Genomic DNA, 20,503 nt, shown 5'->3' on the forward strand with positions numbered 1-20,503 from the left:
TCTAATATTATGATAGGAAGGGGCTAGAGAAATGGCCTGATAGTAAGGAAACTGAGATTTAGTAATTACTGTATTTTAGTAATGGGGCAGACTGTCTCTAGAAGGAAATCATAAATGAAGACTGTCTCAAGTATAGCTAGGCTGATGCTAGTCAGCAGGCACATGCTTTTCTTCCTTTGCTTTATCCCCAAAGCCTAGATGGGGTGCTAGAAGAAGGACCTAGAATTCTCTGGAAAAGAGTCATAGGAGACTATGTATACTAATTCATGTTTTACTAAGAAATCTTCTGATTAACTTCTCTAAATATCAGGTCTTCTGGCAGGTACTGTATCACTCCTTTAAACTTGTGATTTAATAGCAGTTAACTTTATTGGAGTTGATATCTTTCAAAATTCTAAGTCCAAGAGAGTTTTGGTAAAGTCAAATGAAATAGAAGTCTGGTCATTATTTGGCAGTTTTGGTCAGTGTAAGAATGTTAATCTGATGTAAGTGCTTCATTAAAAGAAATTAAATTGAGCTACAGGAATTCTTAGTGTGTATTTTTGCTTAGCCTAATTTAGGGGAAATATATACAGAACTGTGTTGTACAGTGCTTCTGGTTTTCCTACTAATGAACGGTTATTGGGGGATAATTGTATAAAAATACTTAATTGGGAAGGCAGTTGAAGGTGTTTCTCTAATATGCATTAACTGTCCTTAATGACCATCAATTTTCAGTTATTATCTCTTCCTCTCATTTTTCAAGGCTAGCTAACCAATTGATTTTATTTGATTTTCTTTAGTTTAAAACCAGAATTCCACTAAAGGATATATAAACAAGAGATGTGTGCATTAACTAAGGAAAAGCCAGAGCATGCATTATTAAACATCCATTCAGCAAATATTACCATTTACTGTTTTAAGTACTGGGGAAATTACAGTGAACAGAACAAATAAGGTCTTTGCTCTCATGAAGCTTATATTCTACTTGAGCAGGGAAGAGACAAAAAAAAGATGGGAGCGTATGTAGCTCAATGATTGAGTGCCTGCCCCCTTGTATGAGGTCCTGGGTTCAATCCCCGTTACTTATTAAGGGAAAAAAAAGGCAAGTAAATAGTGTCATTTCAAATGGCGATAAGTGCAACAAAAGAAAAAATCTAGGATGATGTGGTAGAAAGGTAAGGGTGTACATTTGTTTTAAGATGGGCGGGGAAGACTTTTCTGAAGAAATAACATTTGAACTGTGACCCTAATGGTGAGGAACCATCCAATTAGTCAGAATATAATTGTGGGAAGTGGTAAGAGATAGGGGGTGAGAAATGTAGAAGATGTCAAAGATGTTAGGCATTTTACCTAACATTTAAAATTCTGTGAAACAACATTGCTCTGGAAGAGTCTGTGTAACATTGACATTATTTACCAAATACTGAGAGGAATTCAATGAAACAGTTTTTCAGATTGAAGATATTGGAAGTCCTACAGATATTTCACTAGCACATTAAAATCTTTAACATTATAAAACTCTCTGGAAAAAATCTCTGGAGTAACTTTGTCATGAAGTCTATAATGATCATATTCGAATGCTTATATAAATGTCTTAATATCATTCATGTGTGCCTTAGGTCACTTATCTGTCAAATGGTTATAGTGACCTTCCTCTTAACCTACTCTGTGATGTGTGCATCAAGAATTATGAAATTATTTTTGTGATATAGTAACATTCAAATTGCTGTATTTCTATCAATATAAAGACAACTTAAGGAAGAGAGATATTGTGGTAAGATTTGTGAATATATGATTGTCTTATTTTACCCTAATTTTTTCCAGGAGAAATGCCACATCGATTTCTATTCTCTCTAACCTCCCAAATATATATATATATGTACGTATGTGTATATGAGTGTATACGTAGATATATATGTATTTTTGGTGGGTCTAGTTTTTTCATCTATTGCTGTTCTAGGGACATCATTTAACTTTTGTTTAAGCTTTGATCCTTTTTAATTAAAGTATGTAGAATTTTAAGAAAACTATTCTATGAGTGTATTTTCTTGTTATATACTTTTTTTTTTTAGGAGGTATTGGGGATTGAACCCGGGACCTCGTACATGCAAAGCAGGCACTCAACCACTGAGCTACACCTGCTCTGCTGTTAGAAACGTTTGACTTGTCTACTTATGGAGAAATAAATAATTCTCCATAAAAAATAATTCTGATTCAACTCTGCATAAATCCTTAAACCCTTTAAGCTACAAAGATACTCAGTAGGTTTTGTTTTTCTGTATTTTTCCCCATGGTAAAAAGTTGGGAAAGCTTTCACATTTAAAGGAAAATATCCAGTTGCAGCAGGAAAATAGAAAGTTAATGATTGGTAACCTTCTTATGCAAATCACATTATCCCAGTTTGCATAACATCTTTTTTTTTTAAGATTTATTTATTTAATTAATTCCCCCCTCCCCCGGTTGTCGGTTCTCTGTGTCTATTTGCTGTGTCTTGTTTCTTTGTCCGCTTCTGTTGTCATCAGCGGCACCAGAAGTGTGGGCGGCGCCATTCCTGGGCAGGCTGCACTTTCTTTCACACTGGGCGGCTCTCCTTACAGACGCACTCCTTGTGCGTGGGGCTCCCCTACGCAGGGGGACACCCCTGTGTGGCAGGGCACTCCTTGCGCGCATCAGCACTGCGCATGGGCCAGCTCCACACGGGTCAAGGAGGCCCGGGGTTTGAACCGCGGACCTCCCATGTGGTAGACGGACGCCCTAACCACTGGGCAAAGTCCGTTTCCCTGCATAACATCTTTAGGTACCTATCAATACAAAAACATCTAAGCCCTTTATGGGCCTTTGACTTATTAATGCTACATTTTCTAATTTGTATATTTTATGGAGATTTTTAAAGAAAGGGTATCATCATTGGTTTCTTTTTCTTTTTAAACAGGAAACAGGTAACACTACATGTAAAGTTGAAAGTGAGTCCCCTGTACAAGAATTGAAACAAGATGTGTCTAAAAAGGTTGGTAAGATATAATTTCAATACTGGTTTTATATCAGACATCATATTTATATAGTCTATTTAAAAATGGAAAATTTTCTCTATCATTCTTTTAGTATAATGTTCTGCACATTGTGGATGTTCAGTAAATGTTTCTTAAATCTGTTGAACTTGTGATTGAAGACATATCAGACTTTTTAGAAGTCATTTTCATAGACTAACCAATTCCTAATTTATTCTTGAAAGAATATTTTTGAAAAATGTTTTGTAATGTGTTTACATTTTTAAGCTCATTTTATTAAGCTATAGATGCTCTTGAGGTTGCTACTGGGAGTTAAGAGTATTGATTAGCTCAGTGCCATGAATTCTGATGTCTTTAGGAGTTAGAGGTTAAAATAAGTCATTACTTTGATAATGCCTTTGATACCTTTTAAAGAATTGGTGCTCTAAAGCTTCAGAGGTTAGTTTTCTAGAAGAGACTGAACACAAGATATAAAGATTTTGCAAATGGACAATTCATAGTATCAGAATGAAACCTAAGTAGAAAATGGAGGATGGTGTGTGTTCATTTATACAAATTTTGAGTGCTTTCTATGGTCTAGGCATTGTTCTAAACTGTTCTGGGTTTCTGGAGGCTGAAGAGATGACATATTTTCTACCCCAGACTAGTTTCTCAACAGTGACACCATTGACATTTTGGGCTGGATAATTCTTTTTTTTTTTTTTTGGCAGGGGAGGGACTTTTCTGTGCCTTATAGGATGCTTATTCAGCATCCCTGGTATTTTAGTTTGCTAAAGCTGCTGAAAGCAATATACCAGAAATGGATTGGCTTTTACAACAGGGATTTATTGGTTTGCAAGCTTACAGTTCTGAGGCTGAGAAAAGTGTCCAAATCAAGGTATCATCAGGCAATGCTTTCTCCCCAAAGACCAGCTGCTTGCCAATCCTCTGTTGCATGGCAAGGCACATGGCAGCCTTTGCCAGTCTCTGCCTTCTCTTCCACTTCTGTGGCACTCTCTCCCTGCTTTTGTGTGTTTCTCTCTGTATTCATCCCTTTTATAAAGGATTCCAGTAAGAGGATTTTAGACCTACCCTAGGTCATACCGTACTGAAATAATCTAATCAAAAGGCCCTTGACTGAAGTAAAGAAATCAAAAGGTCCCCTGTATAATAGGTTCATACCCACAGGAATGGACTCGCTCTGAGGACATGATTTTTCTGAGCTTCATAAAAGCCTTAAACTACCACACCTGACTTCTAGCCAACCAGATGTTGGCAGCATCCTCCCATCCACAGTTGTGACAACCAAAATTATCTCCAGACAGTGCCAAATGTGGGGGAAGGGTCTGTGCAAAATCACTCCCAATTGAGAACCATTGTTCTACCCTTATGGAATTTAGAAATTTGATGGACTTATATTTTAATGTTGATTAGACTTTTTCCTTTAAAAGGAAAATTTTCCCTTTTGAGAAAAGTGGTGGTATTTTTTATCAGCATAAATAAGACAAAAATTGAACCATTTTTTAAGATAAGAAATTGCCCACAATTCTATACTGTCATAAACAGCTGTTCTGATTTTTCAGCATTCCTTTCTAGTCCTTGGTCATTTGCATATATTTTTTGCCCAGTTATAGAGTACATATAATTTTATATTCTACCTTTCCTTTTATCATTTTCAGAGTTTCCTCATCTTTCTGTGCAATTTCAGTAATCAGTTTTCATTTGATGCATTAATTTCCATCAAGAGAATATAATATATCTAACCATTCTTATTGTTGGACATTTGGAATGTCATTTTTTCTACTATAACTCTTATTCCCCTTTTAAAAAATTATTTTCTTAGGATTAATTACAAATGTGTAATTTCCTATAGTTGGTAACCAAAAAAAAGTTGTTTTAAGGAGAGTTTAGAAGCTGAAAAATAGTGAGGAAAATACTATGGTCAAGTAGACTGAGGCTTAAGGCTTAGGTATCACTTTTTTAAGTCCAAGCCTTTTCAATTCAATTAGATATCAAACATTAATGATAAGGGCTGTGGAGATATACCCTGTACCAGGATACGGTCCCTGCTTTCAAGTAGCTTACATTTTAGTAAAGGAAATCAAATTAAACAAAACTAAATGTAGTACGTGTTCATATAAATTCACAAACTATTATAAGAACACAAAGGGAGACTTTACCTCCTAGGACTTGAGGATAGGAATGGAGAAAACATCACAGATGAAGAAGAATCTGAACTGGTTCTTGATGGATGAATAAGATTCAAACAGGCAGAGATAGAGGAGAGAAGGCATAATCATAGGCATGGAGATGGGGGAATGTGCAAAATGTTTGAGGGTGAGACTAGAGACCAAAGTTAGGGCCAGATTATGGGAATGCTTTACGTCATACTAAAAATCTTGGATTTTGTTTGATAAATGTTAGGAAACTGAGCTTTTTGAAGCACGGAGGTGTGGTAAACCGAGCAGCGCATTAGCATGATCATCTCTATGTTGCTCTTGATTCTCATGATTCCCTTTGTCTTTCCCTTTTTTTTACCTCCTAAAACCCAGGAAAAAATACAAAATCACTCCCAATTGAGAACCATTGTTCTACCTTTATGAAAGGGCATAAGGGTACCATAAATAGGTGACTTGGAGGCATATCAAGAAGTATTGTATATGCGAAGAAAATGTATATGCACAGATGACCCACATACTGACCTGTATTTATAGTATAGTTTGTGCTGTAGTAAACATAAGAAAGATGAGAGTTCAGAGGAGGGGGGAGATTGTTCTCAAATGAGGGATTAGGGAAAACTTACGATTTTCACTTCATTTTGACCCTTCTTGTACCATAGGCCTTTCCATTATGCATAGTGATTATTTCAAACCTTTACACCCAACTCATGCTCTCTAGGCTCACTCGCATCCTCCTCACTTTCAGCAGATAGCCTTGTTTTCTATTGCACATAGACATTGCAAGCTAAGAAGCCTCAATTCACTCCACTATCCATTATTTCTCACTTCCCTTACCTGCAAACTTGTTTTCATTTCTTACCTCTTTCTTCTCTTAACTCTTAAGAATTGTGTTCTTTTTATGTGCTGTCCAAGGTAGCACAGTATAATACAAAGAACACTGGATTTTGTTAAAAAAAAAAAAAAGACCTGAATTTGAATCTTCACTTTGTGGCTTACTATCTTGTGGGATCTTGGACAAAATTCTTAATGCCTTTACTTCTATTTCCTGCTTTTATAGAAGAGAGATAATCCAGCTACCTCATAAGGCCTGTATGATGATTAAATGAGAATGTATATATTAGGTCTTTTATACAGTAAGTCCTGTTTCCTTTCTTCTCCAGAACTTTGGTCTGTAATCTTCCTTTCCATTAGCTCTTTCCCTTCACCTTATAAAAATCCTGGGTCACCTTCTAGCAGCCTCTTCCCTTTATAGCCAAACTTCTTGTACTGGCTGTCTCTACATCTTCACCTCTTATTCATTCTTTAAACCTCTGTACTCTGACTTCTTTTATCACTAAGGTCTTCAGTGCTCAGTAACCACCTAACTGACAAATTAGATGTAGTCTAGTTATAAATATTTCTCTAGTAAAAGTGAGGTATGTCTAGGAGTAAAAATTTGAAGACTGAGTAAAACTGTCATATAGAATATGCTGGGAAATCAGGGATGAATATCTCTGAGCAGCAGTAATATCCAGTTCAAATTAGCATGAATTTATGGTAAGCCAGATCAGGATGGTTCTGTGATACTTTCTGAAGCCGAGGAACAGGAAAAGCAGAAGTCATCCATGGTTTAGCATGGTGGAAAGATAAATGGGCTGTGAGATTTAATGTGTTAGTAATCACAGGACTAGATTAAAAAATTACATTTTCTTCTAAATGTTGTTAGAGGACATAGAGAGCCTGTCTATATTTTTCAGCTCCAGATTAGAAATGAAGGAGCAAAAAAAGGCAAGGTAGGCTGGTGAATTCTTTATGTGGTCTATCATCAATGTAAATAGTGGGACATGAGGGGCAGTCTGTTTAAAAATATTAGCCTCCTCTTGTCTACTGAACTTTTTTGTCATTGACTTGAGTTCAGAGTTAAACAACTTGAATTCTTGTATGGGATTGATTTTGATCTCATGGTTTTGTTACCTAGGATCAAACCAGCAAGCTGTTCTTACAACTAACTTGGCATAAATATATAAATGAACTACTTTAATAAGAGTCCCAATGTAATTTTAAATTTGAATTTTACTTTACAGGGTTTATTAAACTTTTGTGGCTACGTGTACAAACACAAATTCTCTAATAAAACGGATAAGAGTGCAGATTCTGGAGCCTAACTTTCTGTGTTTATATGACAGCTTCACCTCTTTGTGACCTTGGACAATGACTTAATCCCTCTGTGCCTTAGTCTCCTCCTTTGTAAAATGAGGATAGTGAAAATGCTCTCTCATAAAGTTGTTGTAAAGATTAGAATATGTAAAGTGTAAAGGACATTGCCTGGCACATAATAAGTACAATATAGATGATTAGGTATTATTATATTCTTGTACATAGATCCATTTTTAAAACTAATTTTTTAACCTTTCATCAGATTATTGAAAGTATTATTGAGGAAAGTCAGAAAGTATTACATCTTGAAGATGACTCTTTGGATTCCAAAGGAAGAGAACTCTCTGATCAAGCTACTACAAGTCCCATTGTGACTGGAACAGATCTTAGCCATATACCCAGACTGTTAACTATAGATCAAGTGCTACAGGAAGATTCTGAAAATGCAGAGAGTCAGAATGCATTAGAAGAAACTGAATTAGAATCTAAAAAATATTTTCCTTCTAATGACACCCATGAGAAGCCAGTAGATGAAACCCCTAAGTTAACTGAAATAAGTTCAACTGAGCAGCTTAATGCACCTGAACCTGAAACAGAAGTATTGAACAAGGAAGCAGTGGAAACCAAACAAAGTGATATTCTAGAACCTACGTCCTCAAATTCCTTATCTACTAAAGATTTTGCTACAGTGGAAGAAGTGGCTCCAGCAAAACCCCCAAGACAACTTACTCCGGAACCTGATATAGTAGCCAGTACAAAGAAGCCTGTTCCAGCACGCCCACCCCCTCCAATTAATTTCCCACCACCTAGACCCCCACCACCATCTCGACCTGCTCCACCACCAAGAAAAAAGAAAAGTGAATCAGAGTTTGAGGCTCTTAAAGCATCTGATCTAGATGGCAAGTATTAATTGAGAAATAACTATTTTTGTGGAGAGATTTTTGGAGTTGAAATTATTTAACTCTTGTTTTATTTCAGTTTATGCTGTGTAATTATATAGATTATTTCTTTAGTTATAGACAAAGTGAAAATTTTTACATTGTTATTAAGTTTTATTACTATGATTGAATGGTTCAACAGACTTAACCTTCAAATCTGTTACCATGTAAGAGACAGTATGGCATAGTAAAAAGAACATGGAATTTGGAGACTTAAGATCTAAATTAAAGTCCTAGATCTCTTAATGTGTAAGGATTGTATAGCCTCGAGAAAGTTAACTTGTTTGAACCCTGTCTTCTCCAAATGTAAAGCAAAAGTAATAAAACCACTTTCCTCACAGGGTTGTTATAGAATCAAATAAATTTTAAATCACTTTATAAACTATGTATAAAGTCCTTTATAAATATTACTTATGGATATTATTATTGTCATTGCAGTTCCCAAAGAGACTATTGCGTCTGATAATCTCCTAACTACGAACATAGCTTCAGAGAGCACAGCCAAGGATTCTCAGCCTTCTCTTGACTTGGCAAGTGCTACCAGTGGAGATAAAATAGTTACTGCCCAGGTTGGTGAATTAGTGTTACATTTGATAAAGTTTTTATCAACTTTCTCCACCTGGCTGGTTTATTGATTGTTGAATCTTCTTTCTTTCCAAGGCCAAATATTTTCTTGTCCCCATAACCTGGCCTCCTTGCTTTTCTTATCCAACTCTGCTACTAACTAGCTTGGTGACTCTAGCAAGCTATTTAACATTTGAGTCTCAGGTGCCCTATTGATAAAATGGGGGAAAAAACTTCCATGAAGTGGGCCAAGTACCTGGCATGTAGTAGGCATTCAAAAAAATGACAGATACTGCTATTTGTAGAACTGTTGATATTAATAATGAATAAATGAGTAAATTTTAGTTTACCTGACTGACAGTTGTCAAAATTGGGAACTTACTTTTTTTACATGTAATTGCCTTTCCCTAATAATGAAAAACCTCACATACCAGGCAGTGATCTATACAAAGGATATGATAATATTAATTTTACCACAGCCAAATTCTGGGACTCAAAGGTTATACTTAAACAGTAGCTATGGTGAGGTAGGTTGGCAGACTTGGAAATAGGTTATCATCTTATAACCATAGAGCAAGGGTCAGCAGTGGCTTGTTTTTATATGGTCCCCAAGCTAAGAATGGTCTTTACATTTTTAAAGGGTTGTTTTAAAAATGAAGACTATATGACATATACTATATGTAACCCCATAAGCCTAAAATATTTATCATCTGACTCTGCAGAAAAAGTTGCCTGACACCCCTGCATTAGAGAAATCCACATTCAGCCCTGATTAACAGCAATCTTAGTGCTGTCATTTTTCTGTTAGTAGAGAAGTGCTTTTTGGTCAGGTTCAAATAGAGCATTCATTTGTTTTCAAGACTACTGAAAGTACTATTTCGTGGGCAGCAATAGTTTTGGCACTTACTTTTATTCAGCATGCTGGAAATAATAAAGGGCTAAAACTGAGTGTTCCATTTAAATTTTCAGTAGGCTCCATTATCTAAATTATGGAATTCTTTAAAATTGTGTGTGGTAATGAGTAATTGAAAATTTATAGAAATTGACTCAGTCTACTTTGTGTTTGTGAAATTATAATTTCAGGAAAATGGAAAAGCTCCTGATGGACAGACAATAGCATGTGAAGTGATTGGCCCTCAGAGACCTAGATCAAACTCTGGAAGAGAACTTACTGATGAGGTATAATTAGCTTTTTCCTCCATTTTTTTTTCAGAAAATAATTTTTTTTTACTTTTTTAAAAATTTTCTTTTGTCTTTTTTTTTTTAAAGATACATAGATCACAAAAAAAAGTTACATTAAAAAATATAAGTGGTTCCCATATTCCCCATACCCCACCCCACCCCCATACCTCCCACATCAACATCTTCTTTCATCATTGTGGCCCCCATTTTTAAAAACATAAAAATATAAAAATGATAATGTATAAAAAATAAAAGTTTGGGCCGGAAACCAAACCCCCTGCCCCGGGCGCCAGCCCTGGAGGGCCAAGGGAGAGTACCCAGCTGCTGTAGCTGCAGCTCTGAGGCTGCGAGGACCAGGAGTTTGGGGGCCACCCCTCACCCTCTCCTCCTCGGTGGCATTAGACTGAGCGCCAACAGTGACAGTCATGAGAAGATGTCAGCAAACTGCTCTTGAGAATCTGTGCACCAGCTCCTTTAGGAATTAACGGCAAGATTAGTGATAAGCCAGACTTGTCCGAAGAAGTTGACAGGTCAAAACTGAAGAAAACTTACACTGAAGAAAAAAACGCTCTCCTGTCAAAGGAAGCTATCCAGCAGGAGAAAGAATGTGTCCAGACATCAAAAAATGGGGATCTCCTTGCAAGAGCAAATTTCAGCACTTTCTGGTTGTCTTTGTTATAGGATTGTTTATTGTAAACTAATGTGTTTGTAGAGAATTTAGGCATCTTCTATCATCTCATCCATACTCACTAGTTAAGGGGTCCAGGGTAGCCAATGCTCCATTACCCTCATATAAAAACTCCCATTGGTGCATAAATTCCAGATGGCTGATGCTATCAATAATCTCACCATTGATGATCTTGGTATATATAGTCCTTGTACTCCCTACAAGTTAGGTCACTTTTAACTTCCTCCAATGGGTACCTCCATTGTTCTATAATTGTCAGGAAGTTGCATGCCCTAGCAACTTCTCACAGTTTATTTTCATTTCAAATGTAGCAATAAAATAATATAATTTTTTAAAAGTTTAAGATTATCTTAGTTTTTGTGTTTAATATGCTGGATCTTGCAGCTCTGATTTAAACATACCCTTTCATACAATTATGGAATAAATATATTAAAAGCAAGATCCATATTTTATAGAAAGTGGTCTTATAAAAAATTGTATATACATACATGTTTTTATACATATTAGACAATACACAGGGTATATAGACTCAGTGCTTCTTGCCATTAAAATTGCTTAGTATGTATCTCATGGATAGTTTATTTAAAAGTTTTAAAGCAAAATCTTTTTTTGTTGTTTCTTTTATACGACATGTTTTTAAAAATTGTTGTACTTTGGAAAACAGTTTGTCAGTTCCTCAAAATGATAAACATAAAGTTACCTTATAACTCAAAAATGCCACACCCAGAGAAATGGAAACATGTCCATACAAAAAATTCTGTGTGAATGTTCATAGCAGCATAATTTATCAGTCAAAAAGTGGAAACAACAAAAAATACATTAATCAGTTGATGAATGGATAAATAAAATGTGACATAGCCATACAGTGGAATATTTTTCAGCAATAAAAATGAAGTACTGATAGATCCTACAGCATGAGTGAACCTTAAAAACATTATGCTAAGTGAAAGACGCCAATTGCAAAAGACCACATATCGTATGATTCCATTTCTAAGAAATATCTAGAATAGGCAGATCTATAGAGAGAGATTAGTTGCCAGGTACTAGGGGTAGTGGGAAACGGGGAATTGACTGCAGTGCAGGGTTTCTTTTTGGGGTGATAAAATGTGCAGAATATGGAGAGTGCTAATGGTTGCACAACTGTGTGAAATATACTAAAAATCATTGAATTATGCACTTTAAGTGTATTTTATGGTATGTGAATTATATCTCAGTAAGGATGTCAAAAAAATATTGTACAAAGTTTCAAGTGTATCTAGAAAACCTTAACTTAAATCTTCAAGGATTTCGTGGGCTCAAAAAGGTAATTAAATTATAGGTCATCTCGGTGTTATTTTTTTAACTCAGGAAATTTTAGCCAGTGTAATGATTAAGAACCTGGATACCGGAGAAGAAATACCTTTGAGTCTTGCAGAAGAGAAACTGCCAACAGGTATTAATCCTCTCACTCTACACATCATGAGAAGGACTAAGGAGTATGTAAGGTATGACTTAATGTTGTTAGTTATCATTTCTTATATTTCAGAGTGGTTAATATTTATCTGTTTATATACTTTGACATTCCTAACTTCTTTCATTCAGTTTTTTAACAAATTAATCTGTAATAAATGTATATATTCTTAAACATTTCCTTAAGACTGCACAATATAATGCTGGGGAAAAGTATAAAATCATATTGCCATTAAAAATCCATGAACACCTCCTCTTCTGAAACCTTGCATTAAGCATCATAAAATTTATAAACACTTTTGTTGTCTTTGTAGGGTCAGAAAATGGCTTTAAAAAAAGTGAACCAATTGACCTTATGTGTGATATATGTGGATCTAAGGGATACTTCTTTCTTATAAAAGTAAAAACTTTTTAAGATAATTCATATTGTACATGACAAGTGGGGAGGAAGATATATAGAAGTTAATTTATCATCTCTGCAGCACATTTTGCCCAGCAAAAAGTCTTGTTTATAGTAGGTTTTACATAAGTTCTTAAAATCTCATTACTTATATTTTGTACATTGCCCTATTTTTAAACATTCTATTAGATCTCTATAGTCTTTAAATTCTCAGGATCATCATTTACGTTAAAATTATATAAAACATATTAACATATTTTTCCCTTATTCCAATGAAGATTAGCTGAATATATAGTAAGTAGAAATTTTGAGAAGCATAGGAGAAATAGTTTCTTGTGAAATAACAACTTCTCCTTCTTGTAGTAATGACACGGCACAATCAGATGATGAAGAGAAGTTACAATCTCAGTCAACAGATACTGATGGTGGAAAGTTAAAACAGAAAACGTGAGTTACAGTATATCCCTTATTTCATTTCAAGCTTTTATTTTAAAAATATGAGAATTTGCCATACCTTCTTAAATCTATGCTCTATCCAGTTTGTATGTCCTCCCTCCACCACTATACCCTGCCCCTGGCCAAACGATTTTGAGTTCCTTGATGTGGTGGTGGTCATTTTTTTAGCATCTGACATATAGTAAATGATCAATAAATTTTGCTTTGTCTCTGAATTATTATTCTGATGGCAGGTGCTTGAATTGTTAGTAGCAAAACATGCTACTATAGCTGTCTTTTCTCTTTTGCTTCATCTCCACAGATCCTGTTTGTATTTCTAAACCCAACTATATGAGGTTCTTCCTGACTACTCCAGTGCATAGTTAATTTCTACCTCTTCACCACTGCAGTGACGCCTGTAGTCTACATAACTCATTTTTGCCCTTTACCATATATTATCTTGTTTCCTGATTTTAAAAGATAAATATAGGTTAAACAACTAAACCGTATGTTGCAAAATGACTGTGATTATCCTTCTGTTTTCCCTACAGACATCTAGCACATTGGCAAGCATATAAATTTTGCTTGATTGGCAATAATTAAGTTTAAGGCCTGAAGCAAATTCTCTACTTGAGTCTGATCTTTTCCCAATGTAGAAGGTGTATCAAAGAAATTTTTAGAAAAGATATTTTTCCCAAAGCAAGTATTATAATACCTCAGATATCTGAAACTTAGCTCTCTAGCAATGGCAACTATCAGTAACCCGAGGATTAGGAATATTCAGTAGACCAATGAACATCTCAGAAAGATGGCATATAGTCCATGCACTAAAGCTCATGGATTTAGGAGAAAAGCTCCTCAGGCTTATTGAAAGTCATTATACTTTCTTCCTACTTAATTAAAACAAATTTGATCATCTCGTTTCTGAGCTCACAGCAAAATGAAGCAGCATACTGGACAGCATATAAGTTGACATGCAAGACATGTCAGGTAATATTATGACTTCAAGAGAGGAATCAGAAAAGTGATAAGAAGGACTCATATACTGCACAACCATTCCAAACATCCATGCTTTCTAACCTTTTCTCATGTCATGACACATATAGAAAATTATATTTGTTTTGAACACTGAAGTAAACTGACAAGGCTGGTAATAGCCAGAAGAAACCAGCCCAGGATTCTTCTTTCCCCAGGCCTTGCCCCTCTGCGTTAAAGGCTGAAGGGAGAACCAGTATCATGGAATACTTGTAATATATTTGAAAAATCCTGGATGTATTAAAGAATAGTAAATATGATAACAATGACCCTTTTCATGAAGGACAGAAACTTATTGGACATTGTCATTTTAGAAGGTATTGAAGTATATGTTTTAGAAATATTCTCATCCAAAATGATTAAAGTATCTGTTTTCTTGCCTTTAAAGTAGTAGTAAACCTATACTTATCCAGAAAATGTAATTACAGAGTTATAGGTAGCAGAGACCTTACAGTACTTTTAAACACAGTTAACAAAATTAACGCAGAAATGTGTAAAATAGAAAATGACTGTCTCTCATAATCTTACTCCCAGAAATAACCAGTATTAATAGTTTGGTCTGTTCTCCATAGAATTTTTTTCTCATAAAAGTGGAATTATACTATACCTATAGTTTGACAACTTGCTTTTTTAAAAAATCGAATTATGTCAGACATCTTTCTATATCAGTACCGGTAGTAAACATAGTAGTTTTTCTGTGATCCAGACATAGGAATTATATCCTGGGAATACAACAGTTAACAAGACATAGGCTCTGCCCTCATAGAACTTATGGTTAAATGGCAAAGACAGACACTAAATATGTAATTACACTGACAAATCTAATTACACTTGTGGTAATTGCTGTTTTTTCAAAAAGTATGGTTTGCTATGGAAGTATGTAATAGGAAAACGTGGTCTGAATTGTTGAAGAAAGTTTTCTTGAGAAAGCTGATTAATCTGAGACCTAAAAGATGGGTAGGAATGAGCCAGGAGAGGAGTATTCCAGGCAGAAATAACCACACGTGCAAAAGTCCTGAGGTGAAAAAAAAACTTAAGGAACTGATTAGTTTGCTTCATTCATTTTATCATATCCTATTGCATAAATATACTATCATTTATTTATCCATTCCTCTGTTGATGAAAATTTAGTTTTCTTCTTTATACCTATTTTAAACAGTGCTGAAGTAAACATCTTTGTATATATAACTTAACTTTTTCAAATACTGTCTTTAATGTGAACTCCCATGAATTGGTAAAAATTTTCCCCTGGTTTATCTTTTTTAAATACCATGTACTATGCTTTGTTTTCTATAATCATAATATATGAAATTTGAGACAGATATTGAAAAAGCAGTAAATAAGTTATTTTTATGGACATTCGAGATTCATACTCAGATTGCATTGTGTTTGAAAGTACCTACTGAGAAGCTCAGCCTAATTTTACTACAAATAAATAGCCATACTGAAAGACAAGGAACAAGGGACCATCTTAGGCTACCAAATTGTTCTATTTTATAAGTAAATACCGCTTTACTCTTTCGTTTTATTGGTTATATGTGCTTTTAAGGACAACTCTCTAAACCAGTCTTCTCAGTGTGATCCTCATTGTAGATTCATGGCCTTACCCCTCTAAATCAGATTATCTGGGAGTGGGGCCTAGCTGCATTCCTTCCCATGCCCACCCACCCCCAGATTATTCAGAGTTATTCAGTGCTGAAAATCAATACTCTAGAATATATGGAATATAAATTGGGGAAGATTATCTGTATTTCCTTTGTAGCCATATTGACTTGAATATATTTATTCCACAGAAACAAGGTATTTGGGGACTCAAACAACTGTTATTTGTCTTTAGAAAAAGTTTACTTCAAAATAATATATTTTACTAATCAAAGTGTTACTGAACTTTTTTAAAAAAACTTAATTTTATTTACAGACAATCCATATCTATCAAACATACAATCCCCCTTCTTCCTTCCCCTTATTTCCTAGTTACCTCTAATCTACTTTGCAAATTTGCCATTTCTAGATATCTCTTATAAGTGACATCATCAGTATTTGTCCTTAGGTGTCTTACATATTTTACTAAGCATAATGTTTTCAAGGTTCTTCTGTATTGCAACATTTCTCAAATTTCTTTCTTAATGGCCAGATAATACTTCTTTGTGTGTATGTACCATATTTTGTTTATCCATTCATTTATGGAGGCTTGGGTTGTGTCCACCTTTTGGCTATTATAAATAATGCTGCTCTGAACGTTAGCATACGAGTATCTGTTTGAGACCCTGTTGTCACTTTCTTTGGGTGTATACTACAAGTGAAATTGCCATGTCATGTGGTAATTATATATTCAAGCTTTTGAGGAACCACAATATTGTTTTCCATAAGGGCTGCACCATTTCACATTACCACCAACTAGGATTCCAATTTTTCCACATCCTCTCAACACTAGTTATTTTCCATTTTTTAAGTAATAGCCATCCTTGTGGGTATGGAGTGGTATCTCATTGTGGGCTTTGATTTGTATCTCCCTAATGGCTAACAATGTTGAGCATCTTTTCATATGCTTATTTGCCATTTGTATATCTTTTAGAAAAATGTCTTTACAAGTCCTTTACTCATTTCAGGTTGTCTTTTTGTTGCATTGTGAAAGTTCTTTATATATTCTGGATATTAAGACCTTATCTGATAGATGGTGTGCAACTGTTCTTTCCCATTCTGTATGTTCTCTTTTCACTTTTGTGATACTATCCTTTGATGCACAAATTTTTTAATTTTGTTGTCAGTGGCACGGGAATCTGTGTTTCTTTTTGTTGCATCATCTTGTGTCAGTTCTCCGTGTGTGCAGTGCCATTCCTGGACAGGCTGCACTTTCTTTCACACTGGGCGGCTCTCCTTACGGGGCGCACTCCTTGCTAGTGGGGCTCCCCTACGCGGGGGACACCCCTGCGTGGCTCAGCACTCCTTGCACGCATCAGCACTGCGCATGGGCCAGCTCCACACGGGTCAAGGAGGCCCGGGGTTTGAACCGTGGACCTCCCATGTGGTAGACAGACACCCTAACCATCAGCCAAGTCCACCGCCCAAATTTTTTAATTTTGATGAGGTCAAATTTAGCCCTTGTTTCTTTTGTTGTTCATGCTTTTTGTGTCGTATCTAAGAATCCTTTACTGAATATCAGATCATGAAGATTTGCCCCCATGTTATCTTCTAAGCATTTTATAGTTTATCTCTTATGTCTAGGTTCTTGATCAATTTTTTTAAAGATTTATTTTATTTATTCCCACCCCCCCTTGTTGTTTTGTGCTCACTGTCCACTCTCTGTGTCCATTTGCTGTGTGCTCTCTGTGTCTGCTCATCTCTTCAGGAGGCACCGGGAACTGAACCTGGGACCTCCCATGTGGGAGAGAGGCACTCAATCACTTGAGCCACTTCAGCTCCCTGCTTTGTTGTGTCTCTCATTGTCTTTCCTCTTTGTGTCTCCTTGTTGTGTCATCTTATTGAATGAGCTCACCACAGGCAGCTCGCTATCCTGTTTGTCTTCTCCAGGAGTCCTCTGGAACCAAACCTGGGACCTCCCACATGGTAGGCAGGAGCTCAGTCACTTGAGCCATATGTGCTTCCAGGTTCTTGATCCGTTTTGATTCAATTTTTTCATAATGTGTGAGATAAGGGTCTAGCTTTATTCCATTGCATTTGGATATCCAGTTGTCTCAACACCATTTGTTGAAGAGATTATTCTTTCCCCATTGAATGTACTTAGCATACTTCTCAAAAATCAATTGGTTATAGGTGTATGGGTCTACTTCTGGGCTTTCATGAATTATTGAACTTTTTTTTTTTAAGATTAATTTTTATTTCTTTCTTTCTCTCCCCCACCCATGTTGTTTGTGCTTGCTTTCTGCTTGTCTTCTTTTTAGGAGGCACCAGGAACCAAACCCAGGACCTCCTAAATGGGAGGAGGTGCCCAATGGCTTGAATTACTTCCACTCCCAAATTATTGAACTTTTTTAGTTAGTTGAGTTTATGTATATATGTGTGTGTGTGTGTGTGCGCGCGCGCGTGTAGTAGTCGGGGTTCTCTAGGGAAACAGAATCAGCAAGGGGTATCTGTCAATAGTATGTGATTCTATGAGAATCTCTCACACAGCCACAGGGATGCACAAGTCCAGGTTCTGCAGGCAGGCCGCGACCAGGGGCTGCAATGAAAGTCCAGTGAAGGTTCTTGACAAATTCTGGGAGATGCTGGCTGTCCAAAATGAGCTGGGAAATTCTCTCTCAATACTGGAATCACTTCCCCTTTTAAGGCATTCAACTTATTGGATTAAGTGTCACTCATTGCTGATGGCAATCTCCCTGATTGATGTAACTGTAATCAGCTATCTATGATTTACCACTGCAGTAAAGTCAATGGTGACTAAAGTCCATAAATGCCCTTGTATTACAGTTAACCCAGTGCTTATTCGACTAAACAACTGGGCACAATTACCTTGCCGAGTTGACACAACAGCCTAACCATCACAATATACATATAAATTTTGTTTTGTTTTTTTTTTACTAAGGACTCAACTAAAGAAGTTCCTAGGAAAATCAGTAAAGAGAGCAAAGCACCTTGCTGAGGAATATAGCGAACGTGCAGTAAATAAAGTTAAAAGTGTTAGAGATGAAGGTACGTGACAGAACAATTTACTGATTATTAATTAACATTAGCCAAATATTAATTTGTAACCAAAATTTAGCTTATAATTTATAAGAAGCATTCTATTTGATTGAAAGAAATAAACTTATATCTAACATTTTAATATTTCAATATATCATTAAGTTACTCCTTCTATCACTTAATTTTATGAGTATAAAAAAATAAATTTATATATTTGAAACATAAATCTACATATTTTGTAAATGTGGCAACCCAGAAGAGTTGAATGTTCAGTAATTAGTTATAAATTAGCTTTGTGAGTCTATTTATTTTCTTACAAATAGCCTTACAATATAGGTAAAATTTCTAAATTTGCATAAACATTAACCTCCTATGCCTTCGTCATTATTGTGCTTATTTGTTTTATTTAATAACCATGCATATAGTACTAATTTTGTACCAGGCACTGTTTGTCTGGTACACTTTTATGTATATGAACTCATTTGATCCTCATTAAAATCCTATGAGGTATTTTCCTCATTTTATAGATATGAAAGTGGAGGCACAGAAAGTTTGAGTAACTTGCCTATGGTAACACAAATAATAAAAGACAGAGCTAGATTTGAAACCAGGTAATCTGGCACCAGACTCCATGCTTGTAACCAATTTAGTAGTAGACAAATATTGCTTTTCCATTTTATGAATTTTTTGGTAAGCAGCAGGTATGAAAATATGATAGTAACTATGTCTACTTTAGCTAGTAATAATTTCCATGAATACTTTTCAGTTTTTCATACTGATCAAGATGATCCTTCATCGAGTGATGATGAAGGAATGCCATACACGAGACCAGTTAAATTCAAAGCAGCACATGGTTTCAAAGGACCCTATGATTTTGATCAGATTAAAGTGGTGCAGGATCTTAGTGGTGAACATATGGTAAGCTACCTTTTTATTTTTCATTGAGAAATACTTTGGTTTATATAAAGCTCATCTCTTCTTATATATGTGATTTTCTTAGGCTGACTCGAGCAGATTTAATTAATATGATTTAATAAATAAGTAATGCAAAGGTCTGTCTCCTAATTATTCTTCAAGTCATGAGTTATTCATTAAGTAAACTCTAGGTCTGTATCATTAAGAAAACTTCACAAAAATACCAACTTTTAAAGCAGTTAAATTAGAGGGTGGTCTACCACTTTGTTAAATGTTTAAAATGTTGCCCATTGACTTTTAAATAATGCACACCAATTTTTTTTGGAAGCTCAATCTATTTTGTAAAGTGAAGTACTCAACCAAAACAAGCAAGGAGATACAGTTCTCTTCCAGAGTTAAAATATACCAGAGCAGGTGAAAGTGCACCTGTTATATTGTAGTTGATCCCTGAAAATGTTAGGAGCACAAGGAAGGCAGTACTAAAACTCACAAGTGGAAAATTGATGCTATAAGTCCTTGATCAAGGAATCTAAAACTCCTTATCATCTCTCAGCATCTGAAATATTTTCCAAGGAGACTTTTTTTTTTAGGAGGTACCAGGGATTAAACCTAGGACTTCATACATGGAAAGCAGGCATTCAACCATGGAGCTACATCTGCTCCCCAATGAGAGTTGCTTTTTTTGTTTGTTTGTTTGTTTTGTTTTGTTTTTAGGAGGTAGCAGGGATTGAACCTGAGACTTCATGCATGGGATGTAGGTGCTCAACCACTTGAGCTACATCTGTTCCCCCAAGTGGAGTTTTATCTATTTTCATCTGTTAACTGAGAGAAGAAAATATCTTTGACTTCTCCTCAATTCATCTACATTTGTGTTATTTTACTTATGATTAGAATCAGCCCTTGATTATCTGACTTAATGTGGGGATCAAAGAAAATGTTATGTGTAATAAAAGAATGCAAGAACTTTAAAA

The 20,503-nt window shown here is 35.4% G+C and overlaps 1 protein-coding gene across 2 annotated transcripts in view; it reads left to right on the plus strand.

The window, feature by feature from the left end:
* WDR44 (WD repeat domain 44) overlaps nt 1–20,503 on the plus strand; it is a 102,877-nt gene that overhangs the window by 31,539 nt on the left and 50,835 nt on the right. For both annotated transcript variants that reach the window (XM_058291653.2, XM_071212941.1), the window contains exons 3-10: nt 2,915–2,989; nt 7,548–8,184; nt 8,662–8,792; nt 9,871–9,966; nt 12,005–12,141; nt 12,870–12,953; nt 18,520–18,626; nt 19,384–19,535. In XM_058291653.2, the coding sequence (XP_058147636.1) occupies nt 2,915–2,989; nt 7,548–8,184; nt 8,662–8,792; nt 9,871–9,966; nt 12,005–12,141; nt 12,870–12,953; nt 18,520–18,626; nt 19,384–19,535 (1,419 nt within the window). The remainder of the gene's footprint in view (nt 1–2,914; nt 2,990–7,547; nt 8,185–8,661; nt 8,793–9,870; nt 9,967–12,004; nt 12,142–12,869; nt 12,954–18,519; nt 18,627–19,383; nt 19,536–20,503) is intronic.

The sequence above is a fragment of the Dasypus novemcinctus genome, chromosome X (genome assembly GCF_030445035.2).
Source record: "Dasypus novemcinctus isolate mDasNov1 chromosome X, mDasNov1.1.hap2, whole genome shotgun sequence".
NCBI lineage: Eukaryota > Metazoa > Chordata > Mammalia > Cingulata > Dasypodidae > Dasypus > Dasypus novemcinctus.